The following is a 25,781-nucleotide window of genomic DNA, read 5'->3' on the forward strand; positions in this document are numbered from 1 at the left end:
AATCAAAGTGATTTAAAGAACTTAGAATCACGTGGTTGTGCTGCGTAAAAAATTCTTCAAAATGGTCAGGAAATAGCAATAGATTATACTCACTGCCAAACCCCACAGGTTTACTCTGTGCAAAGGCATTGTTCTGGGATGAAAAGAGGCCTCCGCCAGTGCTTGCTGTCCCAAACAACCCACTGGAAGTGCCAGTCGATGTTCCAAATCCGAAGCCAGTGCTGGTAGAAGAAGTGGCTGGCTGGCTGAAGGTGCTGGAACCAAACAACCCTCCTGGAACCAGAAATATCCCATCAAAACAGACACAAGAAGGGGTGGGATTATTTGATGACGAAACCCACACAGACATACGCACAAATCCCCGCGCGCACACACACACATATGTATATGTGTGTGTGTGTGTGTGTGTGTACACACACACACACACACACACACACACATATTATATGTATACATGTTTTCAGTTATACAATTGTATCACTTTACGTCCTTGTACCGTAATTCTTTCGTAATTCCCACCCAGCATTCCATGACAGTTCTTGTACATCTTAATTAGCCGCATATACAATACTACCATCAACTTGTTTTCAGCCTTCCCATACCCTATATATTATCAACTGCTGGTCAGAAGGTATCCACTACCTGGAATTTGTATTTAAGATCGAATTTTGTAAATATTCCCATAGATGCTCCCACTCACTCCTCATCTGTTTATCATCTACATTTCTTATTTTGGATGTCATACTTGCAAGCTCAGCAGATTCCATTAGTTTATTTAGCCATTCTTCTTTCCCTGGGGTTTCTCTTTGTTTCCAGTTTCTCACCTATACTATCTTTGCTGTTGTTGTTGCATATATATAAGAAAAAGTTATGGGCTTTTTTTTGGTAACCCATTTCCAATTAGCTCGTACACCATTTCCCCAAATTCCTTTGCCTGATTACATTTCCACTATAAGTGAATAAATGTACCCTCAATTTCTAGACATTTCCAACAGAGTTTTGAATCTTTTTTATATACATTTTGGCCAGTTTGACTGGTGATACATGCATAAAACCTAATGGGATGAAGGTCTGTGTGTGTATTTCAATACAACAGAAAAAAGCAAATAAAACCAGTTTATAAAATTGCGAAGATAAAGTGCATAGGTAAACAGATTTTGTTTGTTTGTAAACAAAAAACTGGAACATAGGTGCCAGGTGGCCCTCTTCAGTGAGGGCACTCTACAAACGAAGTACTAGCACTTAAAATGATTCCTTCTTTGTTGTTCTTTGTCCCTCTGATAAAGGAGGAAACTGGCCAAGAACTTCAGCAGATTTTTTTTAATGGGCAGACTGATAGGGGAAGAGGATCATAGGAAGGGTGTGACTAATCTGGCCCCATCTATCAGTCAGAGGAGGCGAAGCAGCTTCAGGGATTTTGCTGTCCCCTCTGCTCCAGCTGCCACTTGCCCTGGGACTGCAAAAACAAGGAGAAAGGGGTGCTCTGGCCCACCACCTACTCAGAAACAAAGGTCACCAATTATCTTCCAAGCAAGAATCTCACCAAGGAAGGCTCATTCTAGCCCAAACTGGATATAAATGCTTAGTTCCTCGAGGCCAGAACAATATCCTTCCTCTGTCTTTTCCCTCTGTTTCCCCCTTCATTAGTCTTTTTCAAATTTGTAAACTTGATGACAGTCTCTGTCTCTCTTTTTATTGATGCAAGCTACTTTGAGAGGCATCATTTGTCAGAAGAGTAAGATAGAATTGCTCCTACGGGTTCTTGGGCCCTAAGAAGCTGTTACGTAACAGCCAGCAGCTTAAACTGAGCAAAGTAAAGAGGCAAACAGTGAAGGGGTTCAAGTTAAGGAATAAGAAGCAGTGGTAATACCTGTACCTGGCTTGGTCTGCGCAGTCCCGAACAGTCCTCCTGCATTATTATTTGTTCCAAAAGCAGATGTCCCAAAAGCTCCTCCACTTGTAGTGCCAAAGCCAGCATCTGCAAAGCGGGTAGAGTTGGGAGATGAGACTATATATGGTCTGAGTACAGAAGGGGCTGAAACCACATAGCAATGAGCTGGTTGTACAGCTGAAGTTGACTAACAAGAAGTGAAGTAATTTCAAATACAAGTCTAGCAATTCCTGAATAGAACATGGTTCTGTAAGCCATCTCTATTAGGAATGCAAGAGTCTTCTGTATGAGAGCATGTGGCAACTCAGCCAAATATCTGATAGGCAAACTATTGGCTTTTCAAGCCAACGTCAAAGGAGGTTACACTTAAAGTTGAATTAGCCTCTTAATGAAAACATTAAAAACCCAAACTGGCAGCCCAGGACAGGGGTGGCTACCCTGTGGCCCTCCTGATGTTGCTATACTACAACTCCCATCGGGAACACCAGAAGAACTTTTCAACACTGGAACGGTCTTCCCCTGGAAGATGGTGGACTCTCCTTCCTTAGATGTTTTTAAGTAGGGGTTGGATGGCCATCTCTCTTGAGCTGCAATTCCCCCATTGCAGGGGGTTGGACTAGATGACCTCGGGGTGCCTTCCAACTCCACAATTCTATGAATCTCTGGTCATCTATTGCTCATTCTGGCTGGGACTGATGAGAGTTCAACAACGGCTGAACAGGTTCCCTCACCAGCTTAGAAGTGAACTAAATGCTTTGCATCCACGTGGTCTGAAGTCTATTCCGGCCGCGTCCAGTTAAATGAGATCACAGAGCAGGTAACGTGCAATACCTGTGCCAGGATGGGCAAATAGACTGATCTGGTAACATGGCAGCACCCTGTGGCCCTATTCATAGGCTTCACCACCACTATTGCCCACGTCACTTACTCTGCCCAAAAGTTGAAGTCGTCCCAAAGCCGCCTGTATTGCCTCCGAAAGGCGTTCCAAATGATTTGTTAAACATTTTGAAGTTGTTTCAGGTTCTCAAGACCTAAATGAAGAAAATAAAAATAAAAACTTAGGTGAAATCAACGTTTGGCCTTATTGAAAAATGCCAGATAAATACAGTTATTAGAAATGGGGGGGGGTATATATGGCTATCCATCTCATTACCATTAATTACTGCACATTGCCATTTTCAACATGAAAATTTCTATCACGCTTTGGCCAGCCTGATGCACCTGGAAAGCTCTTTAAAAGGACTTGGTAGCAAAGGCCACCTCCAGGATCTCCTGCAAAGGTGTATCCCATCCAAAGGCACTGACTGTACTGAAGTGATGAAATTCATGTCTGGCTGTACTACCCGAGACATCAGGTTTGCATGTATGGCTCTCACGGAGCATTTCTACACAAACATTTCTACACCAACAAACAAAAGTCCACTGCCTATAGAAAAATAGATCTCCATTATCTTCCTAGCATGCTTTAGGGAGCTAACATCCATTAGGAATAAGGTCTTTTCTATAGCTGTTCAGTTGTGGAACATTAACTTCCGGGAAGTCTGTATGTGTTCTGCCCAGATCATCTGCTGTAGGCACTTTAGATTCCATGAGCAATTAGCAGAGATTCTCCACGTTTTATTTAACTATATTAGTTGGCTATATTTTTCCTCGAATAGAAAGCCAGCCTAAAAATATTGTAAAATAAAGAAGCAGCTGAACATTTTCATTCTTACATCTTGTATGAAGTCCTAAGCATTTCCCAAACATTCCACTACTTATTCAAACTCTCACCTTTATCTTATTCCAGGCTACTTCACGTGGACAATGTTCATTCGCTCAGGATTCCCATTACCCTATGATGAAGACAGACCCAAGTTAGTGCTTGATTAAAAACGAAAACAAAACTAAGGGTTTGAGTGTTGGAGTTGTGGAAGGGTTACTGGTTTGTTTTGTTCTTGTTTTTATTATATATTTTCTGTTTTTATCTTATATTTTTATGTTGTGAACCGCCCTGAGATCTATGAAGAAGGGAGGTATACAAACTGAATAAATAAATAAAATAAAATAAAATCATACCTCCACATGCTTTGGACAAGGGGTTTTGCCAAAGCAGACAAACATGGCTACCTCAAGCAAAGCTCTGCTAAAAATCACCAGTTTTTAACTTTGGTAGGCATGGCTAACAGTGTTCAAAACTCCCATTGTTCTAGGCACGTTTTGCGACACGGAATTTCATTAGCACAAGCAGTTTCTGAGCTCTGGCCACAGTACTGCACCTAAGATTTCAGAGAAAAACTGCAGAGTGGAAGGAAAGGAGGACTCTCTTAAGAATATTAGGGGGGGTGGGCAGGGGAAGGACTAGACCATGTGAAAAATGAACATAATATTTTAGCTGCAGTTCATTCATTTTCAGCTTTGTATTCTTGCTATAAAAAAGTGCGCCTAGACATTTCATTGTTGCGGCCACCACCTAGGTTTAAGGTGCCATTTAGCTCCTAGCTTTCATATCTCAGTTTCTAACACTGATGGCTACCATTGTGTCTAAGGTTTCTTAACAGGTAGAGTATACAGATACTGGCCACAAAAAATGGAAGTTTTTAAAAACTCAAACCACTGCCTGTATGTCACTGAAAGTTTCTCTAAAGCCAAAAAGCTTATTCACATGGCAGCATCAATTCTTTACATTCTCCAGTAGTGGCCCTCGGCTGAGATGGTCACACAGAGAGGATTTAAACTACACAGCTGCATCCTATCCTGGTGGTTTCAAGGAACTTCCAAGGACCAGGCATTAGCACTTGCACTCATTACAAACTCCTTCTCAGTCCTTCCCAAAACTACTGATATGCACCACTAAAAGCTAGCCTGTGGCTGTGTGATCTTTAAACCATCTAAAGTAACCTCCATCTAAATGTGCAACCACCCCATAGTACCACCACTCACGTACAAATTGTTAGACTTACTGTCTTAAATATGTGCCTTCAGTCTAATCCAGGCATAGGCAGACTCCAACCCTCCAGATGCTTGAGACTACAATTCCCATCATCCCTGACCACTGGTCCTATTAGCTAGGGATGATGGGAATTGTAGTCCCAAACATCTGGAGGGCCGGAGTTTGCCTATGCCTGGTCTAATCCAAATGATTTTTCTGCATAGCAAGCCCACTGTTACTTTCATAGAGCCCTATCCCTCCTGCTTGATGTACAGTATTAACAAAATGATAGTTTTTATTTTCAGCTTTCATTTATTTTCTAGCTGCCCAACTGGCAAAGACAAAAATATTACTCCAGTACCATATATTTCAACAGCTTACAATATCCTAACACTGGACAACTTTGTCACTGCTGTTCTGTATACTTCCAATTCCAATTATCAAAGCAATATATTATGCACTGAAGTAGGCACATATTTTTTAATTAATTTGGTTCTATCCCACCTTTCCAAAAAGCAGCTAAGGGCAGTGTGCATTTCTCTTCCACATCATGTTTGCCTTGCAACAACTCTTAAGTTGAGTTGGCAGAGTGGGGATTCGAACCTGAGCTTCAGGGTCTAAAAATAACTGTGTGAATTTTAGCTCTGCTACCAATGTTTCCATTTAAAAAGTTTCACCGATTCAATAAAATGCAAAGATATGCAACAATAGTTGCCATTTAAAAATATGCATATGTATCCAAGATGGTGTTTAATTTATGAAAACACTCAGGTGAAACATTCAAGGCAGCACGACAAACACTTATGATTATCAACTTTTTCATCCACCAATAACATTGTAGGGCCATTAAATAATATAACTTAAAAATGACTTTCCTTTGGGGTAAAAACGCTATTGTACGGTTCCCCAATGGCCTCTTAACAGTTCTCTAACTAATCCTGGTGCTTATCTTTTTATACTTCAAATAGGTACACGCATGGCAGAACCTTGTTTCCAATGCAAGAAGAAAATAAGAAAAGGATAGTTCTTGCCCTAGTGGAACAGGGCAAAGGCCCACCTAGTCTACTGGCCAAATGGGAACTCCAAAGCAGAACCGGAGAGCAACAGTAGGGACTGCCAGCAACTGCTTATGAGAGCGGAGATGCAGCACTGCCATGACACAGATATGAACTCAGGTCCTGCTTTGGGGTTCCCATTCATATGCTTAAGTGCCATCCTCCACTCTCACTTGCACATTATCCCAGCAGTTGTTGTTTTCTGGCTGGTAGCAGTTCTTTAAAACCTCCTAGGATTTCCCAGCTCAGCTACCTAAAGAGCCTACAAATCAGAGATTCTGGAGAATAAACCTGGGTCCCTCTGCTACTGAATGATAGGCCCGCCCCAAATAGGCAGAAACCACAAATATAAACACACAGAGACATTGTATGCACTCATCCCAAAGTTTACACCCATGCTTCCTCATACACTGCATAGTTAAGCTATGACACTTGCTCCCACAGCCACCAACCTGGATGGTTTTAAAAGAGGATTAGCCAAGTTCATGGAAGATGTCACGCAACCAATGGTTACGAACCATGATAGCTAAGCTCTGCCTCTAACGTTGGAGGCAATAATTGGTACATAATGCTATTACCAGCAATGCTTCTGAATACCAGTTGCTGGGAAATGAAGCAAGGAGAAACACTCTTGTCCTTGTGGGCTTCTTTCCCTTTGGGTCATGTGTTTGGCCACTGCAATAACAGGATGTTGGACTAGACGGGCCCCTTTGGCCTAGTCCAGCAGACTTGTTTTACAGTCTTTACCTACTGCATGCCACACCGAAGGCTCTCAATGGCTGTGCCCAGATTTTGAAACCCCTTCCCTAGAGAAACCAGATGGGCTCCTCCTTGTTGTCCTTCTGTTGGCAGGTGACGACTTTCTTGTGCCAACAAGTGCTAGGGAACTGACTGCTTTGAAGGAAAGGGCTGGTGCTGAGACAATCTGTTTATTTTTACAGTTTGTTGTTGCTGGCGTCAGTCAGTCTCAATAAATAATGCAGTGCACCTCCAGGGGTGAAGTCAGCCCTGTTTAGGGAAGTTTTTAATGTCTGATGCTGTATTGTTTTTAATATTCGGCTGGACGCCGCCCAGAGTGGCTGGGGAAACCCAGCCAGATGGGCGGGGTATAAATAATAACATTATTATTATTATTATTATTATTAACCACTGCATTAGCAGCACCAATGTGACCTCCCTGGGGCGCAAAGCTGGGCAGTGTGTCTGGAGGTTCTGGACTGCCCAGAAGACAGTCCAACAAAGGAAAGCAGAGCAACATATCTGGCACCAGCTTGCCTGCAGGAGCTGCCAGAAGGAGCTGTACAAGGCGGCATTCTGGATTTGTGTAGGATCGACTCTTTAGCTTTTTCTTACAAAGATATTCCATAAAGCAGCAGAGCTTTAGGATTAGAATTTTCCTTCTCCTATATGGCATACTAACATTGACGATGAATCTTTTTTCAATTATTGGGGTTTTTCCTCTCCCCTCGTTTTTCAACTGTTTCTGTTCTAGCTGTAAACCACTCCCTGAACCCGATAGGGAAAAAGGCGGGATATAAATACAACGCTAACGATAACACACTAGCGGATCCCTGCAAGCGACCCACAAGCCCCGGGACCACAGAAGGGGCTTCTTCTACGTCACTCTCGTGCGCTCGGCGCTGCACAAAGACCCCGCTCGCCCCCGGCCCCTCCCACCTCCCGAGCGCCACTCACCCTTTCCCAGAATCCTCCGGGGCCCCGGCGGGGCTTCACCCGAGCCTGGCCTGGGCCTGTAGACGAGGGCGGGTCACGCGCTCCTCCGCCCCGGAGCCTCAGCGCGGGAAGGGGGCTCGGGCCTCGCCGCTCGCTCGCTCGGGTGGGCGCCTCGGCCGTACACGCCAGGAAGGGAGGAGGCCGCGGCGGCAGCTCCACAGACACCCGCCTTGGCTGCTGTCGCCTCACGCGAGAGGCCGAGAAGCGCCGAGGGAAGTTGAGGGGGGAAATAAGTGCGTCACACACGCACGTCCGTGCACGCACGCACGCTGACGCCTGGCGCGTGCCGTCAAGGCGATCGGCGCCTCTTATTGGTTCGCTGATCCTTCCTCGGAAGGCGTCGTTGCGTCGCACGGCCGTGCGCCGAGGCCGTCAACTCCGCGCTGGGCTCCTATTGGTCGAGCGGTGGCTCCGAAAGCGTAGCTGCGCCATGAGCCGGCGCAGTCCGGTCCTGACCGCCTGTATCTCCCCCCCCCCCACTTCGCGCCGCTCGCATTCTCTGACGTCAGCCGCAAGAGACAGAAAAGCAGCCGATTGGCTGGGAGGCCGGCTGGGGCTTGTTGCTGGGTGGCGGCAACGAACATCCGGGCCACGAGGAAGTGCGGTGGCGGTTTTTGAAACGGGGAGGAGCCAATCAGGATCGCCCTCGGGTTTCCATAGCAACCCCTCGAGAGGGAGACAAACCGAAAGCGCCGGGTTAAGAAATAAATAATGGGGGCCCGACCCTTACCCGGGAGTCGGCCCCATTGAAACCAATGGGGGCTACTGCCGAGTAAGCGAGCGCAGTGGGCTCCTGCCATTGTCCCAGAAACGAAGCCGGGCCTGGGCCACTGAAGGGCGCCGCCAAAGAAAAGCCGTGGTGAAACCGGTCCCCCCTCAGACTACAACTCCCATCGGCCCCTGCCAGCGCGGCCCTCGCGAGGGGCTGACGGGAGTCGTAGTTCGCGGGGGGGGGGAGAGAAAAAGGGCGCTTCGCCAGGCCCGGTGAGGGGGCTACGAAAAGCCCCCACGCTGAGGAAAAAACCTCGCCCTCGTAAAAGCCCAGCCGTGGGGCGGGGGGAGTCCCCAGTTCGAAGGAGACACGTTAACCTCCTCAGGAAGAGGAGACGACTCCCCCCCCTTGTCTAAGCCCCCGAGCATGTGCAGAGTGCATCTAAAGGGGTGCGAGCCGGTCGCGGGGGAGCCGCCGCCCTCCGTTTGGAGGGAGAGAAGCGCCGGGAACGCGGCCGACGCCGGGGCGTGTCGGTCGGAGGCCGCGCGGCCTCCCACTGGGGCCTGCCTGGGCGGGCAGAGGGCGGGCGAGAGGCAGGCAGGCGCCGCGGCTTGGCCTTGGCCCTCTCCTCCCCTCAGAAGCGAGTCCGGGGCGGAGGAGGGAAGGTCTCCCGGTGCCTTCCGAGGCTGAGGCAGCAGAAGGCGCCGCTCCGGAGCGCTCCGTCCCGAAGCTCTCCTCGGAGGTAACGGCGACACGGGCGGGCGCGAGGGAGAAGCGGGGCAGGGCCGGAGGGGTTCCGCCGGGGCAGCGGCTCGCTTTCGAACCCCGAAGGCCGGCTTCCCGCAAGTGTCCTCCTTCCCGCAGCGCGGGGTTCGGGGCCGGCCCTCCCGCCAGCTGCCTCGGGAGGCATGTGCCGGGAGGCGGCAAACCTCCACCTGGGAGCAGGAGGGCACGAGGAGAGCCGGCTGCTGGATCAGGCCCAGGGGCTCCACTAGGACCCGGGCGATAGAGCCATAGGTCAACTCAGACCAGTCCCTATCGTCATCACCATTTCATCATTTCTGACCTGGCAATATATTAGAAATCACGATGTGTGCTATGCAAAAAAACACAGTGGGGGGGGGGACCCTCAGTCAGCCAATGCCACCATGTAGCTCCATCCTTATTGCAGGCACCGTGACCTATTGCAATGTGTAAAGGTAAAGGGGACCCCTGACCATTAGGTCCAGTTACGGACAACTCGGGTTGTGGTGCTCATCTCGCTTTACTGGCCGAGGGAACCAGCGTACAACTTCTGGGTCATGTGGCCAGCATGACTAAGCTGCTTCTGGCGAACCAGAGCAGCGCACGGGAACGCCGTTTACCTTCCCGCCGGAGCGGTGCCTATTTATCTACTTGCACTTTGACGTGCTTTTGAACTGCTAGGTGGGCAGGAGCTGGGACCGAATGACGGGAGCTCACCCCGTCACGGGGATTCGAACCACCGACCTTCTGATCGGCAAGTCCTAGGCTCTGTGGTTTAACCCACAGCGCCACCCGCGTCCCTATTGCAATGTGTAGCTGGTGGTATATCATGATGTTGAAAAGCATATACAGTGGTACCTCTGGTTACAAACGGGATCCGTTCCAGAGCCCCGTTCGCAACATGAGCAGAATGCAATGTGCGGGTCATGATTTAACCCTTCTGCGCATGTGCGTGACGTCATGGTGCGCGTCTGCGAGCAGCGAAACCCGGAAGTAACCCTTTCCGGTACTTTCGGGTCACCGCGGGACGCAACCTGGAAACACGCAACCTGAAGCAAACGTAACAAGAGGTATGACTGTATCGCCCAGGCACATGGTCCAGTCTCCTGTCCCCACGAACAGATGCACTGGGAGTCATGAAACCCCACTGTCTCCATATCTCCCCAAGGAGAAAGCCTGGGCCATGTGCCTGGGGGTCCTGGGCTGCCCAGACAACAAAACCCCCCACAAAGGAAAACAGCAAGGTGTTGGGCACCAGCTGGGCTGCAGGAGTTGCCCGAAGGAGGCGTGCAATGCACCATCCCAACCACCTTAGGGACACCGCTCCAGATCTGTGGAGGGTTTGCTCCTCTAGCCTTGCCCCTTCTGGGAAACGTGGGATTCGAGCACAAGAACCCGCATCTCCTGTTGGAGAAGAGAGCTGTGCATCATGTGTGTTGCCCTCTGCTTTTATAACTGCCCCACAGACAGTCTCTGAAAGTCTTTGTAGACTATCCAAGTCTCTGAAAGAAGCAATGGGTCAGATTCTTATCTGGTGAAAACAGGCTGCAAAGCTTTGTTTTATAACGTCCAACGCTGCCGAAGTGGTCCGCAAACAGACGTAGTGAACAATGATTCCGGATATACCCACTGTTTCGTAGAATTCTTCTTCAGCACAGCAGAAGGATACAGAAATGCTTCATAAACCCATCTATATGGTGAATGGAATTGTATAACAACAATAGCTATGGAGCAGTGGTCATAAAGTTATTTTTGTTGCCTTGGTTATTACTGATTTGTCCTCTGCTTCAGGCAACCTTGGGTAGATGGGGGGGCACGTGGGTGTGAAGTGCTTGGGCTGGATTTTGTGACATTGGGCAGTATTTCAAGTCTGGTTCCAGCTCTTGAAACTCTCCAGCACACCTTTTAATTGCCGTGTGCAATGGGTGTGTTGCGTATAGCAGCTGGCGTAACCCTGCCTGCTCCCAGTGGGCCCCACCCGCACGGAAGTTGTGCCATGAATTTTGGCACTGTGGTGGCTGCTGCCATCACCTCTCGGCTGCAGCTATGGGGTAACACACCCGTCGACCGTGAGTGCCACAGTTTTTTATATCAAGCTCCTGTTGCAGTCACTGCAATGGCTTCACTAACCGAGTCCAGCTGGAGCAGGAAAAGGCCTGCCTTAAGCAGATGCTCTTTGTGAGTCAGAAAGGGTGACATTGCTCTCAGGTGAGCTCTGCTGTGGGTGTGGCTGGGTCCTGTGTGACAGGCTGAGTAGATTTCTTCTTCCTAGGTCAGCATTCACCAGCTCAGCTGCCAGATCTGACCTGCCCAGTTACGAAAACATTGGCTCACTTCCTCCTCATTGCCTTTTCTTGTGTGAACAGTAAATCAGACGGGGCCTACGTGGAGGAGGGACTGTGCAGGCTCAGTTCTCGTCTTGAGATGGAAGGCTAGGCCTTGGTGGTTCAAGCAGAAGTCCTGAAGAACAGGAGTTGCTGTGCCAATTTCCCCAGCAGGTGAGGCTGGCTTTCTCCCACATGGGGGATGCAAAGGTGTTGGTCACAGTTGTCAGTATCCACTTCGCAGAGCAGGTGACGGTGCAGGGGGAGTGTTGCAGGAATTTATGTATAGGTGGGGGGGGGCCTTGCCCCTCCAGCAGATCTCATGCACATGCAGCCCACTACCAAAACCAGCACAATCACTTTTGTGACTTTTGTGATCTGTCCCCACAAAACACTTCATCACAGTTTCTTCCTATCTGTTCAAAAGGGCCTTTGCTGCACGATACCAAATGTAACAGTTCACTGACCAATGTATTTATGTACTGGCTCACTGGGAAAACTTCAGAAATTCATATAGATATGTGAGCTCAGCTACTCAGCAGCCCCTCTGCCTGAGTGATAATTCCTGGCATCCTGATACCTGAGTGCCAGACAGGTAGCCATTCCAGAAATAACAAATCCAGATGAAGACAAAAGGGTGTGATGAACTTGGCTGGGAAACAGGGAAATGTAAATATCTTTTTTGTTACACTTGATGGGTGTTTGGTGGAGGGCAAGGGGAACCATGGGGCAGGGTCCAGGGTGCTCAGATCACTGCCACCAGACCTCCCCAATCATGATGTAACCGTGATGTATGAGTGATGTAGTTTGGGGGGGTGACATGGGGATTAGCAGCTAATAGAAGATTGGGTTCTCTTTTGTTCGGGACTTCCATCTTGTTCCACCTGGTGGCAGGTGGGAGTCCTGTCGTGACAGTCTTCAGTAAAGACCAAGCCTACTGGCTGCTGTTTTGCTCTGGTATTCCTCGCTGGTGTCCTTGTTTTTTGTCCAAGGGAGCCTCAGATTTCTCCATTAACAGGTGGGAAAGTCAGGAGGCCTGTATATCGTTGAACAACTCTGGACTCTTCTCTATGGGGAAGAATGGAAGCCACCTCCACGTGCCCACCCCTACCTTTCAGAAGCTAGGTTGGACAGGCCTTGCACCCCACGCAAGGCGGAGAGCTTTAAAGCTATTTGTTTATTTATTTTATTAAATTCCCATGCCGTTCTTCATTCGGGGATCACAGGGTTCTTCTGGTGGAAGAAGGCAGAGTCCTCCACATTCTCAATCTGCTTTGCCCTGGGAGTCGTGCCAGGCAGCCTTCTGGCCTTGCCCTACCCAGCCTTCCTCCTCAGGCGGCATCCTACATGGCACAGCAGTAAGTCCTGGAGGTCAGTTCCAGGTGGCAGGACAGTCTGAGATCTCAGAAGAGCCTCCTAATAAGCAAGGCAGACAGCTTAAAGGCTCCTTCTGCACTAGGGAAAAAATAGCTTTTAAGCTCTCCACCTTGCATGCATTTAATTTGTGCAGTCACAGCTGGCTTGACACCAGTTGCTTAAAGCTGATATAATGCAAGTTAAATGCATGCAAGTCAACTGTCCTTTTGCAGTTCTTCCCGCAGCATTGTGACCTGGTGGCAGTATTCTAGTTTTGCACCAGCCGCAGCTTTCAAGCCAACCTGGAGGTACGGAAGCTGAACTCAGGGACAAGGTAACATATTTTCGTTTAGCAGATGAGTAATTTTGTACTGGAATTCATTTGAGAAATCTCAGGTGGCTGCCGTCCAGACCTGGCGCTTTGTCGATTTTGCGATGGAAAGAAGCCCTGATGCCTGTGAGCCTCCTCTTTGTATTTCTGAGTAACCAGATACGCATCCCGGCTGCTTTTCAGATCTTTATCCACAGCCGTGGAGACTGATAGGGAATACTCTCTGCTGCTTCTGAAAGAAGCACAGCACAAATACTTGTCTTTCCATGTGCGTAGGTTTGGCAGCATGTTCCAGCTGCCGCTCCCTTTGGATCGGGACGGGACCCTCTTCCGCCTCCGTTTTACCACCCTGGCAGTCGGGACCGTGTGCTGCCCGCTCTTTGGCTTCCTCTTCTGTGTCATCTGGTCCCTGTTCTTTCACTTTGATGAAGCCACTGCCACCCACTGCGATGTAAGTCCTCCATAAGTGTTTGTGTGTGCATTTAAAGATTGCCCTATGTTGGGATTTATCACCATTGTTATAGTACAGTCACGTCTTTTACGAGGATTCGGTTTCAAGGGTTCTGGGTCATTTGCTTAAGAAGAGCAGTTAGAGTTAGTGCCAAAGTCCTGTTGCAATAAAACAGTCTTCACCTCCCAGTGGCAGGACAGCAAGAAGGAGCCAGTCTAGCTTCTCTAGGTAGGGAGATCCAAAGTTGCTTGGGGACAGCCACCAAAAAGACCCTCCTGCACATCAACACTATGTGTGCCTGTGAGGGTGGCAGGACGGAGATTAGGGCCTACCCAGGCAGGTTTGCATGGGAGAGTACAATAAGAGTGCATAAGACAAAAGGATCTCTGCGGAGGCTGTCTGATCAGAGCTAACAGAATTCAGCCAGCAGGGACCGAAAACAGCCTTTGTGAGTGAAGGATTTGGGGTGCTCCCGTTCCCCTTGCCGGCTATGGCAAGAGGAACATTGCTGTGGGGGTCAGAGGCTGAAGCGCCTGTAGGTAGGAGAGTGACGCCGCAAGACCAACAGCAAATAAGCCCCAAAGTCCAGCATCGTAAGAAGAGGAGGCTTGTGAGCAGCGGGTGCCTGCCTGCAAGGGGAAATGGTCTTCTCCAGCTTCTCCACGGTGCCAGGTAACAGGGAGGAGAACTGTCAGATTTGCAATACCACTGACTTTAGTTTTCCCCTACAGGTCCCCAACTATCTCCCCTCCATCAGCTCTGCCATTGGTGGGGAGACCCCCGAGCGCTACATGTGGCGTTTCTGCATCGGGCTGCACTCTGGGCCCCGCTTCCTTGTGGCCTTTGTCTACTGGAGCCACTACCGCGGCTGCCACTGCACACACCCGCGGTACCTCCGCCTGTGCAATGCAGCCTTCGGCCTCAACCTGCTGGAGAACACGGCCCTCCTGCTGCTGACCTACGTCTCCTCCTCTGAGAACTACCGTAAGTATCAGCGCCTGGTGCAGTGCCAGCCTGGCTCACTGGCAGGTGGATGCCTTCTGGTTTGTGGGCCTGAGAGCTTGGGGATTGTCACTGGGGCACAACAGCACTGCCCTTATGAGCTGGTTGGGAGGGGGCTGGTTGGCTGGAGCCACCGTGCCTCCTCTGGTCCTCTCTTGCCTAGCCTGCTCTGCCTCCTGCCTCAGATCTCTGTTCCAGACTCAAAGAATCGTGGAATTTTCATCTAGTCAACCCCCCTGCACTGCAGAAATCTCAGCTATTGAATCGCTGACAGATTGTCACGGTCCGGTTCACGGGCGATCGAAGTCCCGGCTGGGGACGTTGGGACCGGGGGCAAGATGGCGGGGTGGGAGCAGGAACGGGGGTCCAGAAGCCAGGAGTCAGAAAGCCAAGAGTCCGAGGGTCAGAGAGCCGAGAGTCAAGAAGCCGAGGGTCAGGAAGAAAGTCACGAAGTCAAGGGTCTGAGGATCAAGAAGCAAGGAGTCAAACACAGCAAGGCAAGGAACGTGTTGCTGTGGCAAAGAGCTGAAGGGAAAATGCTAACCTTATATCCCTTCCCAGCTCTTCCCACCAGGTGCTGTGAGTTACCAATCGACCTCACGTGTGAGGCCGCATGTTGCCTCTTCAGAACAAATTTAGGAAGGCCCCAGTCCTGCAGAGTCCTATTGGTCACAGGGCCTGGTTCCTACACACACACCTGACACAGATGGCCATCCAACCTCTGCTTTAAAATATACAGTGAAGGGAGACTCCACCATCTTCCAAGGGAGTCTGTTCCACTGTTGTGCAGCTCTTACCGTCAGAAAGTTCTAACTATGGATTAGTCAGACTCTCCTTTCTTGGCATTTGAATCCATCGGTTCGGGTCCTCCTCACTGGGGCAGCAGAAAACAGCTGCAGCTCCCTCTGGCTTCTATATGGCTTAGGCAGAAGAACACTTTCTCACTAGGCGCGAGGTTCAGATGCACAATTGGCTGTTACTTTTTATGTTGTGCCTAGGAGTTTGCGTGTCCCCCGTGGCTAGTTGAACTTTTGTGGTGGCGGCCGCTTCTGCTTCTTGCTCACAGTTAGCATTGCATGTCCTTTCTTTGCTGCAGTGATCCACGAGAACGCCTTCATCCTCTTCATAGCTTCGGCCCTCAGCCACATGTTCCTGACTTGCGTTTTGTGGCGAATGACTAAGAAGCATGCAGTAAGTCCCGAGGTACGGTCCCCTCTCTTTCTTTCGTTGGCGGATGTGAGGAGGGTTTGGAGCTGAGGGCTGAACTTGGCAGCCTTGCCTGGGTCTTGATAGCGCACATCACGTTTCCATAGTTGTGCTTCCAAATGTGTTGATTTAGAGTACCCCATCCACATGTGGTGCCTGGGCAGGTTAGATACAGCTTGGTACAATTAAAACAAGTAAGACATAAACACTCTGATCTCATCAAAAGGGTTGTTGGATGGCTGTAACCCATAGGTAGGTAACCTAAGGCCTGGGGGCCGGATCCAGCCCAATCACCTTCTAAATCCGGCCCACGGACAGTCTGGGAATCAACGTGTTTTTACAGGAGTAATAATAATAATAATATTTTTTTTATTTATACCCCGCCCTCCTCAGCCAAGGTTGGGCTCAGGGCGGCTAACAAGCAATAATAAAAACAAGTTGAATGAATACAACTTAAAAACAAGGTTAAAATATTGAAACATTAAAATATTAAAATGCAGCCTCATCACAGGAGGAGAAAGGAAAAAGAAAAAAGAAAGGGGGAGGGGAGGGAATCAAATTGGCTCCAAGCCAAAGGCGAGGTGGAACAACTCTGTCTTACAGGCCCTGTGGAAAGAAATCAGATCCTACAGGGCCCTGGTCTCATGAGGCAGAACGTTCCACCAGGCCAGAGCCAGTGTTGAAAAGGCCCTGGCTCTGGTTGAGGCTAATCTAACTTCCTTAGGGCCCGGGACCACTAGGGTGTTGCTATTTATGGACCTTGAGGCTCTCCGTGGGGCATACCGGGAGAGGCGGTCCCGTAGGTACGAGGGTCCTAGGCCATGAAGGGCTTTAAAGGTCAAAACCAGCACCTTAAATCTGACCCTGTACTCCACCGGGAGCCAATGCAGCTGGAAAAGCACTGGGTGAATATGCTCCCATGGCAGAGACCCCGTGAGGAGCCTCGCTGCAGCATTCTGCACCCGCTGGAGTTTCTGGGAGAGCTTCAAGGGCAGCCCCGCGTAGAGCGAATTACAGTCAAGCCTGGAGGTGACCGTCGCATGGATCACTGTAGAATGTGCCCTTTTATTTAAAATGCATCTCTGGGTTATTTGTGGGGCATAGGAATTCATTCATTTCCCGCAAAAAAATATAGTCTGGCCCCCCACAAGGTCTGAGGGACAGCGGACCGGCCCCCTGCCGAAAACGTTTGCTGACCCCTGCTGTAACCTTTCCGTCTCTTGAGATGTATATTGTTACGCACCACCCCAATCTCTGAATGGTGAGAGACTCCAGGGGTTCCAGATGCTTACCCAGGGTTCAGTTTCCTTGGAATTAAGGTCAGCGGATACTGTGGTGTCTTTAGGACAACCTTGGTTGTCGAACGCCTTGGTACGTTTTGGCTCCCGAACCCCGCAAACCCGGAAGCGAGTGTTCCGGTTTGCAAACGTTTTTTGGAAGCTGAACGTCTGATGCGGCTTCCGCTTGAGTGCAGGAAGCTCCTGCAGCCAATCAGAAGCTGCGCCTTGGTTTTCGAACCACCTCGGGAGTCAAACGGATTAAGTTTGACAACCAAGGTACCACAGTATTTGGTTTTGTTTACATGTATATATAACCTGCTCATAACACGGCAGGGCTCACAGCATCAACACCCCAGCAGGTCTTGCTTCTCCATCAGTCACAGCTTTGGATCCAGCACAGAGCAAGCAGGCCTCTGGGTCTCCAGCTTCCAGCCTGTTTCCCAGCTCAGCTCACATACAGTTCTCTCTGGCTATCAGCTATGTGTGGGTTGGAGGAAAGGCCGCCCATTAGTCAGGACTCTTGCAAGCTAGCTCATTCTCTGGGGATGCTGGTGAGGACACTGAAGTGACCAACTAAGGTCGTTGTCTTCCAAAGAAACTCATCTGACTACTTAAGCAAACTCCTGTTTGATTCTATTCCTCCCTGGTTACCAGACCCCAAGAGCTGGAAGGGACTCAGGGTATCATCCAGACCACCACCCCCAAACCCACAATCTAAATTATGGGCAATGGGGAGAGCAGCAACTGGTGGAGTTTGGTATAAAGTTCTGCCACCAGAGGGCTGTCCAGGTTTGCTCAATATTTTACTGATCATTGTTTGGAGCTTTGTCTTCTCAATAATTCCTTGGCACTTGACTTGATGTCAAGTCCCGCAGGGCCCTAGTCTCTTGTGACAGAGCATTCCACCAAGTTGGAGCCAGTACTGAAAAGGCCCTGGCCCTAGTTGAGACCAATCTAACCACCTTGTGACTTGGGACTTCCAAAATGTTGTCATTTGTGGACCTTAAGGTCCTCTGCGGGGCAGACCAGGAGAGGCAGTCCCATAGGTACGAGGGTCCTAGGCCTAAGTGTGTCAAGTAGTGCACTTTACTTCCTCCAAGTACTAGAACCCAGGTTTGATCAAATGAAGCTGATTGGTGGGAAATTAAAGAGCAGACAAAAGAAAGCACTTCTTCATAAAATAAAAACTATGGAGTTGGCTCCTGTGAAAAGTACAGATGGCTATCAACGTGGCTGGCTTTCAGAAGGCATGAGATACACTCATGGAGGAAGAGAAGGCTGTCAGGACAGTGGCTAATCCTGAGGGTGGCTGTGCTCTCTCTGCTCCGCTAGAGGCCGTATGCCTCTGAATACCAGTTGCTGGGAAGGGCAAGGGCGGAGAGTTGCTGTCACACCCAGGCTGTCTTTCGGGGCTCCCCGCCGGGACGATTTGTTGGACTAGATGGGCCCACTTTGGCCTACATCGTAGAAGCTCTTGCACAGGACTGCAGGGCAAGAATTGCAAGCTGTTGGGGAGGGAGGGTTGGAGAGCTGAAGACACAGGGAACTGAAGCAAGGAATGGCAAGGAGCAGGGTAATGGGTATGTGTCTCTGTGTGTGGAGGGGACAATAGGCACAGGGCCAAGAGAGAGGAGGGGCTGCATGCTGAGGACAAGCAAGGGGACGGACGTGTGTGTGTGTGTGTGTGTGTGTGTGTGTGTGTGTGTGTACTTGGGAGCCACTGACTAAGGGAGGTTAAAGAGGAATTTTGACACCGCCTGCGCAAACACAATGAATTGCCACCTGCCATTTCCTGTGTGAATTTTTACAGAAGAGATTTCTGCTTGCGGTTCCTGCTCCTGGCTTCCCTCCCTCCCGTCTGCCTTGGCACTTCCGCTCTAGCGCAGAAGGGCTGGGCTTCTCACGCTGCCACGGAGCAGGTCTTGAGCCCCAACAGCGTGCTAGTAGGGGACACGTTAACACAGTTCAGCCCCTGCGCTGCTCTGCTACTTGTTTTATTTATTGCTTGCATTTCTGTCCCCCCTGTCCCTGTCTCCAGGGAGCGCAAGGGGCATACATGGTTCTCCCCACTCGTTTCATCTCCACAACAACCCTGTGAGGTAGGTGAGACTTGAGAGGGAGAGTGACGGGACACCCAGGGAGCTTCATGGCCAAGTGGGAATTTGAACCCTGGTCTCTCAGGTCCTAGGCTGACCCTCTAACCTCTACACCACACTGGCTCTATGCTAAAGGAGCAAAAGAGGCAAAGAGAGAAACGAGGAGCAGGAGAGCCACTCAGACACAGAAATGTGGGAGCTGTAACAATTTGGACTAGAAGACTGAAATGGCTTTCCGTATATCACTGGAAAGCACCGGAGAGGTTACTGCCATTGCCCGAATTCATGTTGAACCCAGTTTTCTAGAATTGCTGCCCTGTTCTCAGCCTTGACCAGATGCTTTGCCGTAGCTCCTCCCATCCCGTTGCTCTTTCTTATCCCCTCCCACTCCCCCCCCAATAATTTTTTCCAAATATCTTTAACATAATACAGCTTAACAGTATTATTCTCCTATCTATATACTTCACCCCTCCCACTTGCCCCCATCTCAAAACTTGTTTTTCCCCCCTGTTCTTTCTAAACCTCCCACTTTCCCCCTGAAATCTTTGTGCTTCTCTTTGACGAAAGCAAATGGAAACGAAAGCTGCAATCTAAACATTTGTGGTTTGGAGTTTCTACGCCCCGGGGTGAGACAGTGGGGGGCGTTCCCCTTGCCTGCATGGATGGGCAATAACCAGAAGTGGGGGGCCTTTTCCCCACACCCCATTCATCTCTATGGCCCAGCCCCTCTGTCAGACTTTTCTCGTGGCCGAAGCAAGGCCCTCTTCCTCCCTGGGGTGTGGGTGTGGGCCCAGGCATCATGCCCCAACCAGCTCTTAAGTGCTCCCTCCCTCCCACCCTCCTTAATGCTTCTGCTGCTGTTGCATCCCATTTCCCTCAAATAAGCTGAGTTAGGAAGCCAAGCCGAGCGAGGATTTGTACTTCCCCTATATTAGCGGTAGCAACTCAGGGCTGCTCTGTGTTGGGGCTCTGTGTTGAGCCTGTCAGCCGTGGAGACACCCTTGGCAATGAGCATCCCTGCCTTTTGCTCTTCATCCCTTAAGGCAGCGTTTCCCACACTTTGGTCCCAGCTGTTTTTGGACTACAACCCCCACCATCCCTAGCTAGCAGGGTCAGCCGTCAGGAATGATGGGCAAGCTGTGATAGGCAGACTGGCCCATCTGTAGGAACCCTGAGCTTCAGAGTGTAGATCTGTTGTGAGTTGCACAACCAAATGGCCAACGGGAAGCTTGCAAGCAGGAGTTATAAGCGCAAGAGGCCTCTCCCCTCCTGCTGTTTCCAGCAACTGGCATTCGGAAGCATCCTGCCTCTGACAGCGGAGGGATCACACAGCCATCATGCCTAGCAGCCATTTTTATATAGCCTTATCGTTCGTGAATTTGTCTAAGCCCCCACTCAAGTTGCCGGCCATGACTACATCTTGTAGCAGCAAATTCCCTATTTTAACTGTGCTGTGTGAAGCAGTCCCTTCCTTTCGCTTATCTTGAATCTTCCAAATCTCAGCTTCATCAGACATCCCGGAGGTCTAGCGTTATGAGACAGAAGGGGGGCGGGTCTTCACACCATGCACACACACCATGCGCTTCACACTCATTGATTTTCTCAGCTGAAAAGCTCTGAACGTTGTCACTTGGCCTCACAGGGGAGGTGCTCCAAAATCCCTTGATTATTTGGGTCACCTTTTCCAGCTCAGCAGTATCCTTTCTGAGGTGAGGTGGCCAAGGGTGACCTCCCTACACAGGTCTCCTCGTGTTCCTGTTGCTGCAAACAGGCTACATGCTGAGCCCTGAGGAGCAGGGCCTCAAGTCCTGCATCCACTGATGCTGAGTTGGCATGCGTGTGCAAAGGTGGCGCTGCCAGCCTTCATCTTGCCCCTCTCTCCCTCTCTTGCAGGAGCGCAAGTCCTACAAGTGGAAGTGGTGGCTGTTCCTCTTCAACCTGGTCACGTTCTCAGTAGCCGTGTGCTTCTACTTCCGCCACAACTGGTACTGCGAGCCCGGAGGTAAGTCCCCTTTGGGGATTCAGCCTCTTGCTCACGCTAAGAAACTTTGGCTGCTTGGTGAATAGAATAGAATAGAATAGAATATCATTTATTACGGCCATAGGCCCATACAGGTAAAAACAACACATAAATAACAGCTTGTGCCGTAAGGAGAAAAAAAAAGCAATCGCTAAAACACTACTATAACAATAAAATACTATAAAATGGAAAGGCATACTATGCCTTAATTAGCTTGTAGAGCTCCTTGGCGTCGCTTTTGGGAAAGGACAGCAACTAGGAACCTAGCCACCTTCAGGGTCGCTTGGTGCTGGCGCTTGGTCTGCGGTGCCAGAGCACCCTACGCGCCTGCTTTGTGACTTTCCTTTCTAGGAGAGGATTCCTGTGGCTCTGGTGTTGGCGCTTGCCCCATGCCTCCTGTTTGTAGCAGAGGAAAGATGGGCACAGGGCGCTTAGTGGCTCCTGCGCCCCATTAACCGCTAGGCCAGGGATAGCCAACTTGGGCACCCTCCACACATTGGTGAACTCTAACTTCCAGCAGCCAGCAGGGCCTCTAGCTAGGGATGAGAGCCTGAACCCAGCAGCACCTGGTGGGCAGGTGTACCAGGTACGTGGGTGTGTTTCTATGTCTCCTTTGCCTGGTTTGATGTGGTGGGGAGGCAGAGGCTCTGTCGAGCATCACTCTTTTTTACTATAGACGTGGCTCGGAGCCTCCCTCTTGCTGCCTGCATTTCCCTGTGCTGAGACGGCCTTTTAAAACTCCATCCTGTATTCATTGTATACATACGATTGTGTATCATCTGACCCGTCTACTGCAATTATTAAGTTTGCAGATGACACCACCATAATGGGTTTATTAACAGGTGGAGACGAATCAGCGTATAGAGGAGAGGTCCAAAAAATATCTACATGGTGCCTAAGGAACACCTTTCGGAGGAAGAGGAGAGAACTAGCCCCACTGTACATTAGGGAAGGCTGTGTGGAGAGAGTCTCTTCCTTTAAATTCCTAGGAGTTTATCTCAGTGAAGACCTTACTTGGAAAATAAATACAAACCAGGTGGTTAAGAAAACCCAACAGAGACTCCATCTCCTCAGAGTATTGCAGAAGAACGATGTCAATCAACATTTGATGATCTCCTTCTACCAGTCCACAATTGAAAGTGTCCTTTCATACTGCATCACAGTGTGGTACGCTGGTTTGACATCAACTGATAGGAAGTGCCTACAGAGGGTGCTGATGACATTGAAATGAAATGAAGGGGTTCTAGTAAATAAGGATTGGGAAAGTATAATACGTGAGGGAAATTATCTAAGGATAAAACTAATAAGAATGAAATTGCTGATCAATTTTAAAGTGGAATACAAGAAAGGGAGGCGGGTGGAAGTCAGGAAAATAAGGTAATGAATGATAAGAATTTGAAAAGAGGTCTTTTTCTTCTTTTTTTTCTTCTTTCTTTTTTTCTTTTTTTGTTAAATTTTTTAATATCCTTTTTCTCTTTAATTGTTGGTATTTGTTGGTGTTTTAATATGTATTGTTCTTTTTTGTATGGTTTTTTTTTCTTGTAAAATTTAATAAAATATTAATTAAAAAAAAAGTAAATACAGCACAAGATATTATGGGCTGTCCCGTGAATCCGCTGAATGAAATAGCGGAAGAATGTTGGCTCAGGAGAGTGAGGAAAATTCTCAGGGATGATTCCCACCCTGGCCGGCACTTTCTTGATCTCCTGCCCTCGGGCAGAAGATATAGAAGCATGATTAGTCGCACCAACAGGGTAAAGAACAGCTTCTCTCCGTGGGCTGTTAGGCTGCTGAATGAAAAGATAACAACAGGGCAACTGACTTTCGGGTTTGGTGTGTGTGCGTCAGTAAACGAGGCGAATTAAGACTAGGAGATCTGAGTGGGGGGTGCTCGTGTAATCTCACTGTATACAAGTTGTACAAGTGACAATTAAGTATTTCAATCTAACTGGATCATTTACCGTATTATCTGAGCCACATGGGAAATGCTCGCCAGTGAGTGATTGGGAGGTGCCTTTGAGAACACTGAAAGGCAGCTGTGTACAAGAGGCAGGTGTGTTGGCAGAACATGTGAAGTGTTCCTCAGGTGGAACTGAGCATCCCAGGACTCCTGGGGTAAAATCCATGTTTCTAGCCCTTATGGACTCAAAATATATAAGCTGTGCTTGGCGCTATTTCAGCCACCTGAGATTCCTGACCTTGTTTCCCCCTCTTTCTTTCCTTCCCTAGTTTATACCATCTTTGCCTTCTTGGAGTACCTGGTGGTTCTTTCTAACATGGCCTTCCACATGACTGCGTGGTGGGACTTTGGCAACAAGGAGCTGGTGGTCAGTTCCCAGCCAGAAGACAAACGCTTCTAGCAAAAGCCTGCCTTTGAGCCTCTGGATTTCTTGCGGGGAGGAGGAGCAGCCTGCTTGCCAGCGTCAGATCCTTCCGGCAGGCCCCAGGACATTTCAGAAGGGGCACCTGTGACTGGACTGAAAAGAACCAGTGGGCCCCGTAGGAATTGGGACCCTGCCGTCATGTGTCCGACAACAGAGCAGAAGGTGTGGCTGTTTGACGGGCCTTTTGATCAATGGGACATCTTTGTAGAAGTAAAAACAAAACTCAGAATGTGCTCTGCTGCCAACCCAGGACAGGGACAGAACTGGCCCTCGACTAGCCCACTGGGGCTGCGTGTTGTGATGGTGACAAGTCCAGCGGCTCTTGAAGGCAGAGACTCCTTGCCCGGATCTGGGACTTGCCTGAAGGAGGTCGTTGTGACTCCTTTTCCCACTTGGCCCTTAGCAGGAATGCCAAGTGGTTGTAGCCGGTCCTTTTTCCCAGTGGGGTAGAGGGGAGTTTCTCTCTTTGCCTCTGCAAACGGCAGCCTGGCCTCCTTCCGTCTCGTCCCTTCTCCCGCGTGAGGCTTTCCTGCTGCCCAGTGAGGTCCAGCTCTACGATAGATGCCTGTCACTGAGCTGGGCCAAAGTGCCAAACCCTGGGAGCGCCTGGACTTTAGAAATAAAATGGGGCTGGTGGTGAGGCGGTCTCTCTTCCCCTTTCCCCAGCTTCTACACTGAAGTTCCCTAAAGCGAGTTATGCATATTCTGCACATTGGAACAAGTTCTGCGTGGCGTCAGCACCCCCTTGCAGCCCCCGGGAGCTAATCATCTCTGCCTATCTGCTGCTGGAGCTTCTCTGTCCTTGAGAATTCACAGACCCTTCCCCCAAATTCCTAGAAACCTCAGGCAGGCAGGAATTGGGGGACAGCATTGGTGGGATTCATTTGCTCTTGACTGTGATGTTTTGAAGGTACAGGGCTGCATTGGACATTGGTGAAAGAACCACCTGAGAGTTGGGCTCAGCTGGGAAAGATCGGGCTGGGAGACGTAAAGCAGAAATACATACATTGAGCTGGGAGGGTGCAGAAGCACTTAGAGGACCAAGCAGAGTTGCTCAACTTAACCCTTGCACACCTTGTGTCCTGGGCATCAGCTTTTGATCCAGGCAAAGGGACACAAATGCTTCTCCAAGCATAGAGATGCAGAAAGGCTCACTTCTCTGCCCCACTCAGAGCCCACCAGGCCTTACTCCTAGCAAGAGAGATCAGGAAGAAGTGGCAGAATCAGGCCACCTCAGTGAGGTCCCAGAAGCCTCAAGGGAGGAATCCTAAGGAAAGGGTAGTTCGAGGCTGATCCAGAGGTCCAGCCTGGGCCAAGCAGGGGGGCAGGCTGGAGCAGAGAGAGACCACCAGCCAGGGGCCTGGGATCGACAGGGAAGAAGGGGAATGGCTGAGGGAAAAGCTCTTAGGAAGTGAGGGCTCAGAGCAACCAGTAAAGACTGAATGCAGGTAACTTGGTTCCCCAGGTAGGAAGTCTCGGGTCAGCTGGTGGAGTCAGGCTGGCCAAGGAGCTCTCAGGAAAGGAGGCTTCGAGGGAGCAGCTTGTGATGCAGCTACTAGCCCAAGGATGCTGTTCCAAGGCAGGGACGTTCTGGCATCAGGCCGGGTTTTCTCTCGTGCGGCTTGTCCTCCCACATCCCTGGTGTGTGGGCCTCTTTGCTGTCTCTGTGGCAAGGTGTGTGTGTGTGGAAAAAATTATACTGTCAGGTGTCTATTTTCATTGGCTCCCCCCCCCATGATGAAATAAAGCACTGAGTATTTTTTTCCAGTTGTAGCAGCAGTTGCAGTGGACCAGTTGCTCCCTCTGCCTGATATCTGTCCTAGCTGACAGGAGGAAGGGGGGAATCTTTACCTGCCTTGCTTCCCAAGGTCTTCAAAAGGGGAGGTGCCTAGGATGAAACTGGGACCTTCTGCATGCCAAGCAGTACGTTTCCGAGCACAATTCAAAGTGTTGGTGTTGACCTTTAAAATCCTAAATGGCCTCAGTCCAGTATACCTGAAGGAGCGTCTCCACCTCCATCATTCTGCCCGGACGCTGAGGTCCAGCTCCGAGGGCCTTCTGGCGGTTCCCTCCCTGCGAGAAGCCAAGTTACAGGGAACCAGGCAGAGGGCCTTCTCAGTGGTGGCACCCGCCCTGTGGAACACCCTCCCACCAGATGTCAAATAATGAACAACAACTACCAAACTTTTAGAAGACATCTGAAGGCAGCCCTGTTTAGGGAAGATTTTAATGTTTGATGTATTACAGTATTTTAATATTTTTTTGGAAGCCCCCAGAGTGGCTG

The 25,781-nt window shown here is 49.7% G+C and overlaps 2 protein-coding genes across 12 annotated transcripts in view; one reads left to right on the forward strand and one right to left on the reverse strand.

Moving 5' to 3' along the window:
• NUP98 (nucleoporin 98 and 96 precursor) overlaps positions 1-8,052 on the reverse strand; it is a 45,981-nt gene extending 37,929 nt beyond the window's left edge. For 3 of the 7 annotated variants that reach the window (XM_083609532.1, XM_083609530.1, XM_083609528.1), the window contains exons 1-5: positions 7,553-7,969; positions 3,665-3,726; positions 2,820-2,922; positions 1,877-1,978; positions 94-273 (exon numbers count right to left, since the gene is read on the reverse strand). In XM_083609532.1, coding sequence (XP_083465658.1) covers positions 94-273; positions 1,877-1,978; positions 2,820-2,895 — 358 coding nt within the window. In that variant the 5' untranslated portion in view covers positions 2,896-2,922; positions 3,665-3,726; positions 7,553-7,969. Of the gene's footprint in view, positions 1-93; positions 274-1,870; positions 1,979-2,819; positions 2,923-3,664; positions 3,727-7,552 lie in introns of all 7 variants that reach the window. The other 4 variants (XM_083609529.1, XM_083609527.1, XM_083609533.1 and 1 more) reach the window with 2 other exon arrangements.
• A 96-nt stretch (positions 8,053-8,148) lies between these two features.
• PGAP2 (post-GPI attachment to proteins 2) lies at positions 8,149-25,264 on the forward strand. 5 transcript variants are annotated; one of them, XM_083610166.1, is made up of 7 exons: positions 8,149-9,502; positions 10,103-11,545; positions 13,335-13,509; positions 14,241-14,493; positions 15,608-15,714; positions 20,987-21,095; positions 23,343-25,264. In XM_083610166.1, exons 3-7 carry the CDS (start codon positions 13,345-13,347, stop codon positions 23,471-23,473), a joined length of 765 nt encoding a protein of 254 aa, XP_083466292.1. In that variant the 5' UTR covers positions 8,149-9,502; positions 10,103-11,545; positions 13,335-13,344; the 3' UTR covers positions 23,474-25,264. The 5 variants fall into 5 exon arrangements, with proteins under 5 accessions (XP_083466292.1, XP_083466291.1, XP_083466295.1 ...); XM_083610165.1 differs by having other exon boundaries at positions 8,176-9,045; positions 11,320-11,545; XM_083610169.1 differs by having other exon boundaries at positions 8,176-9,045; positions 11,320-11,545; positions 15,608-15,702.
• The last annotated feature ends 517 nt before the right edge of the window (positions 25,265-25,781 follow it).

This window comes from Podarcis filfolensis (assembly GCF_964270895.1).
Source record: "Podarcis filfolensis genome assembly, chromosome: 4".
In the NCBI taxonomy this organism is placed as follows: Eukaryota; Metazoa; Chordata; class Lepidosauria; order Squamata; family Lacertidae; genus Podarcis; species Podarcis filfolensis.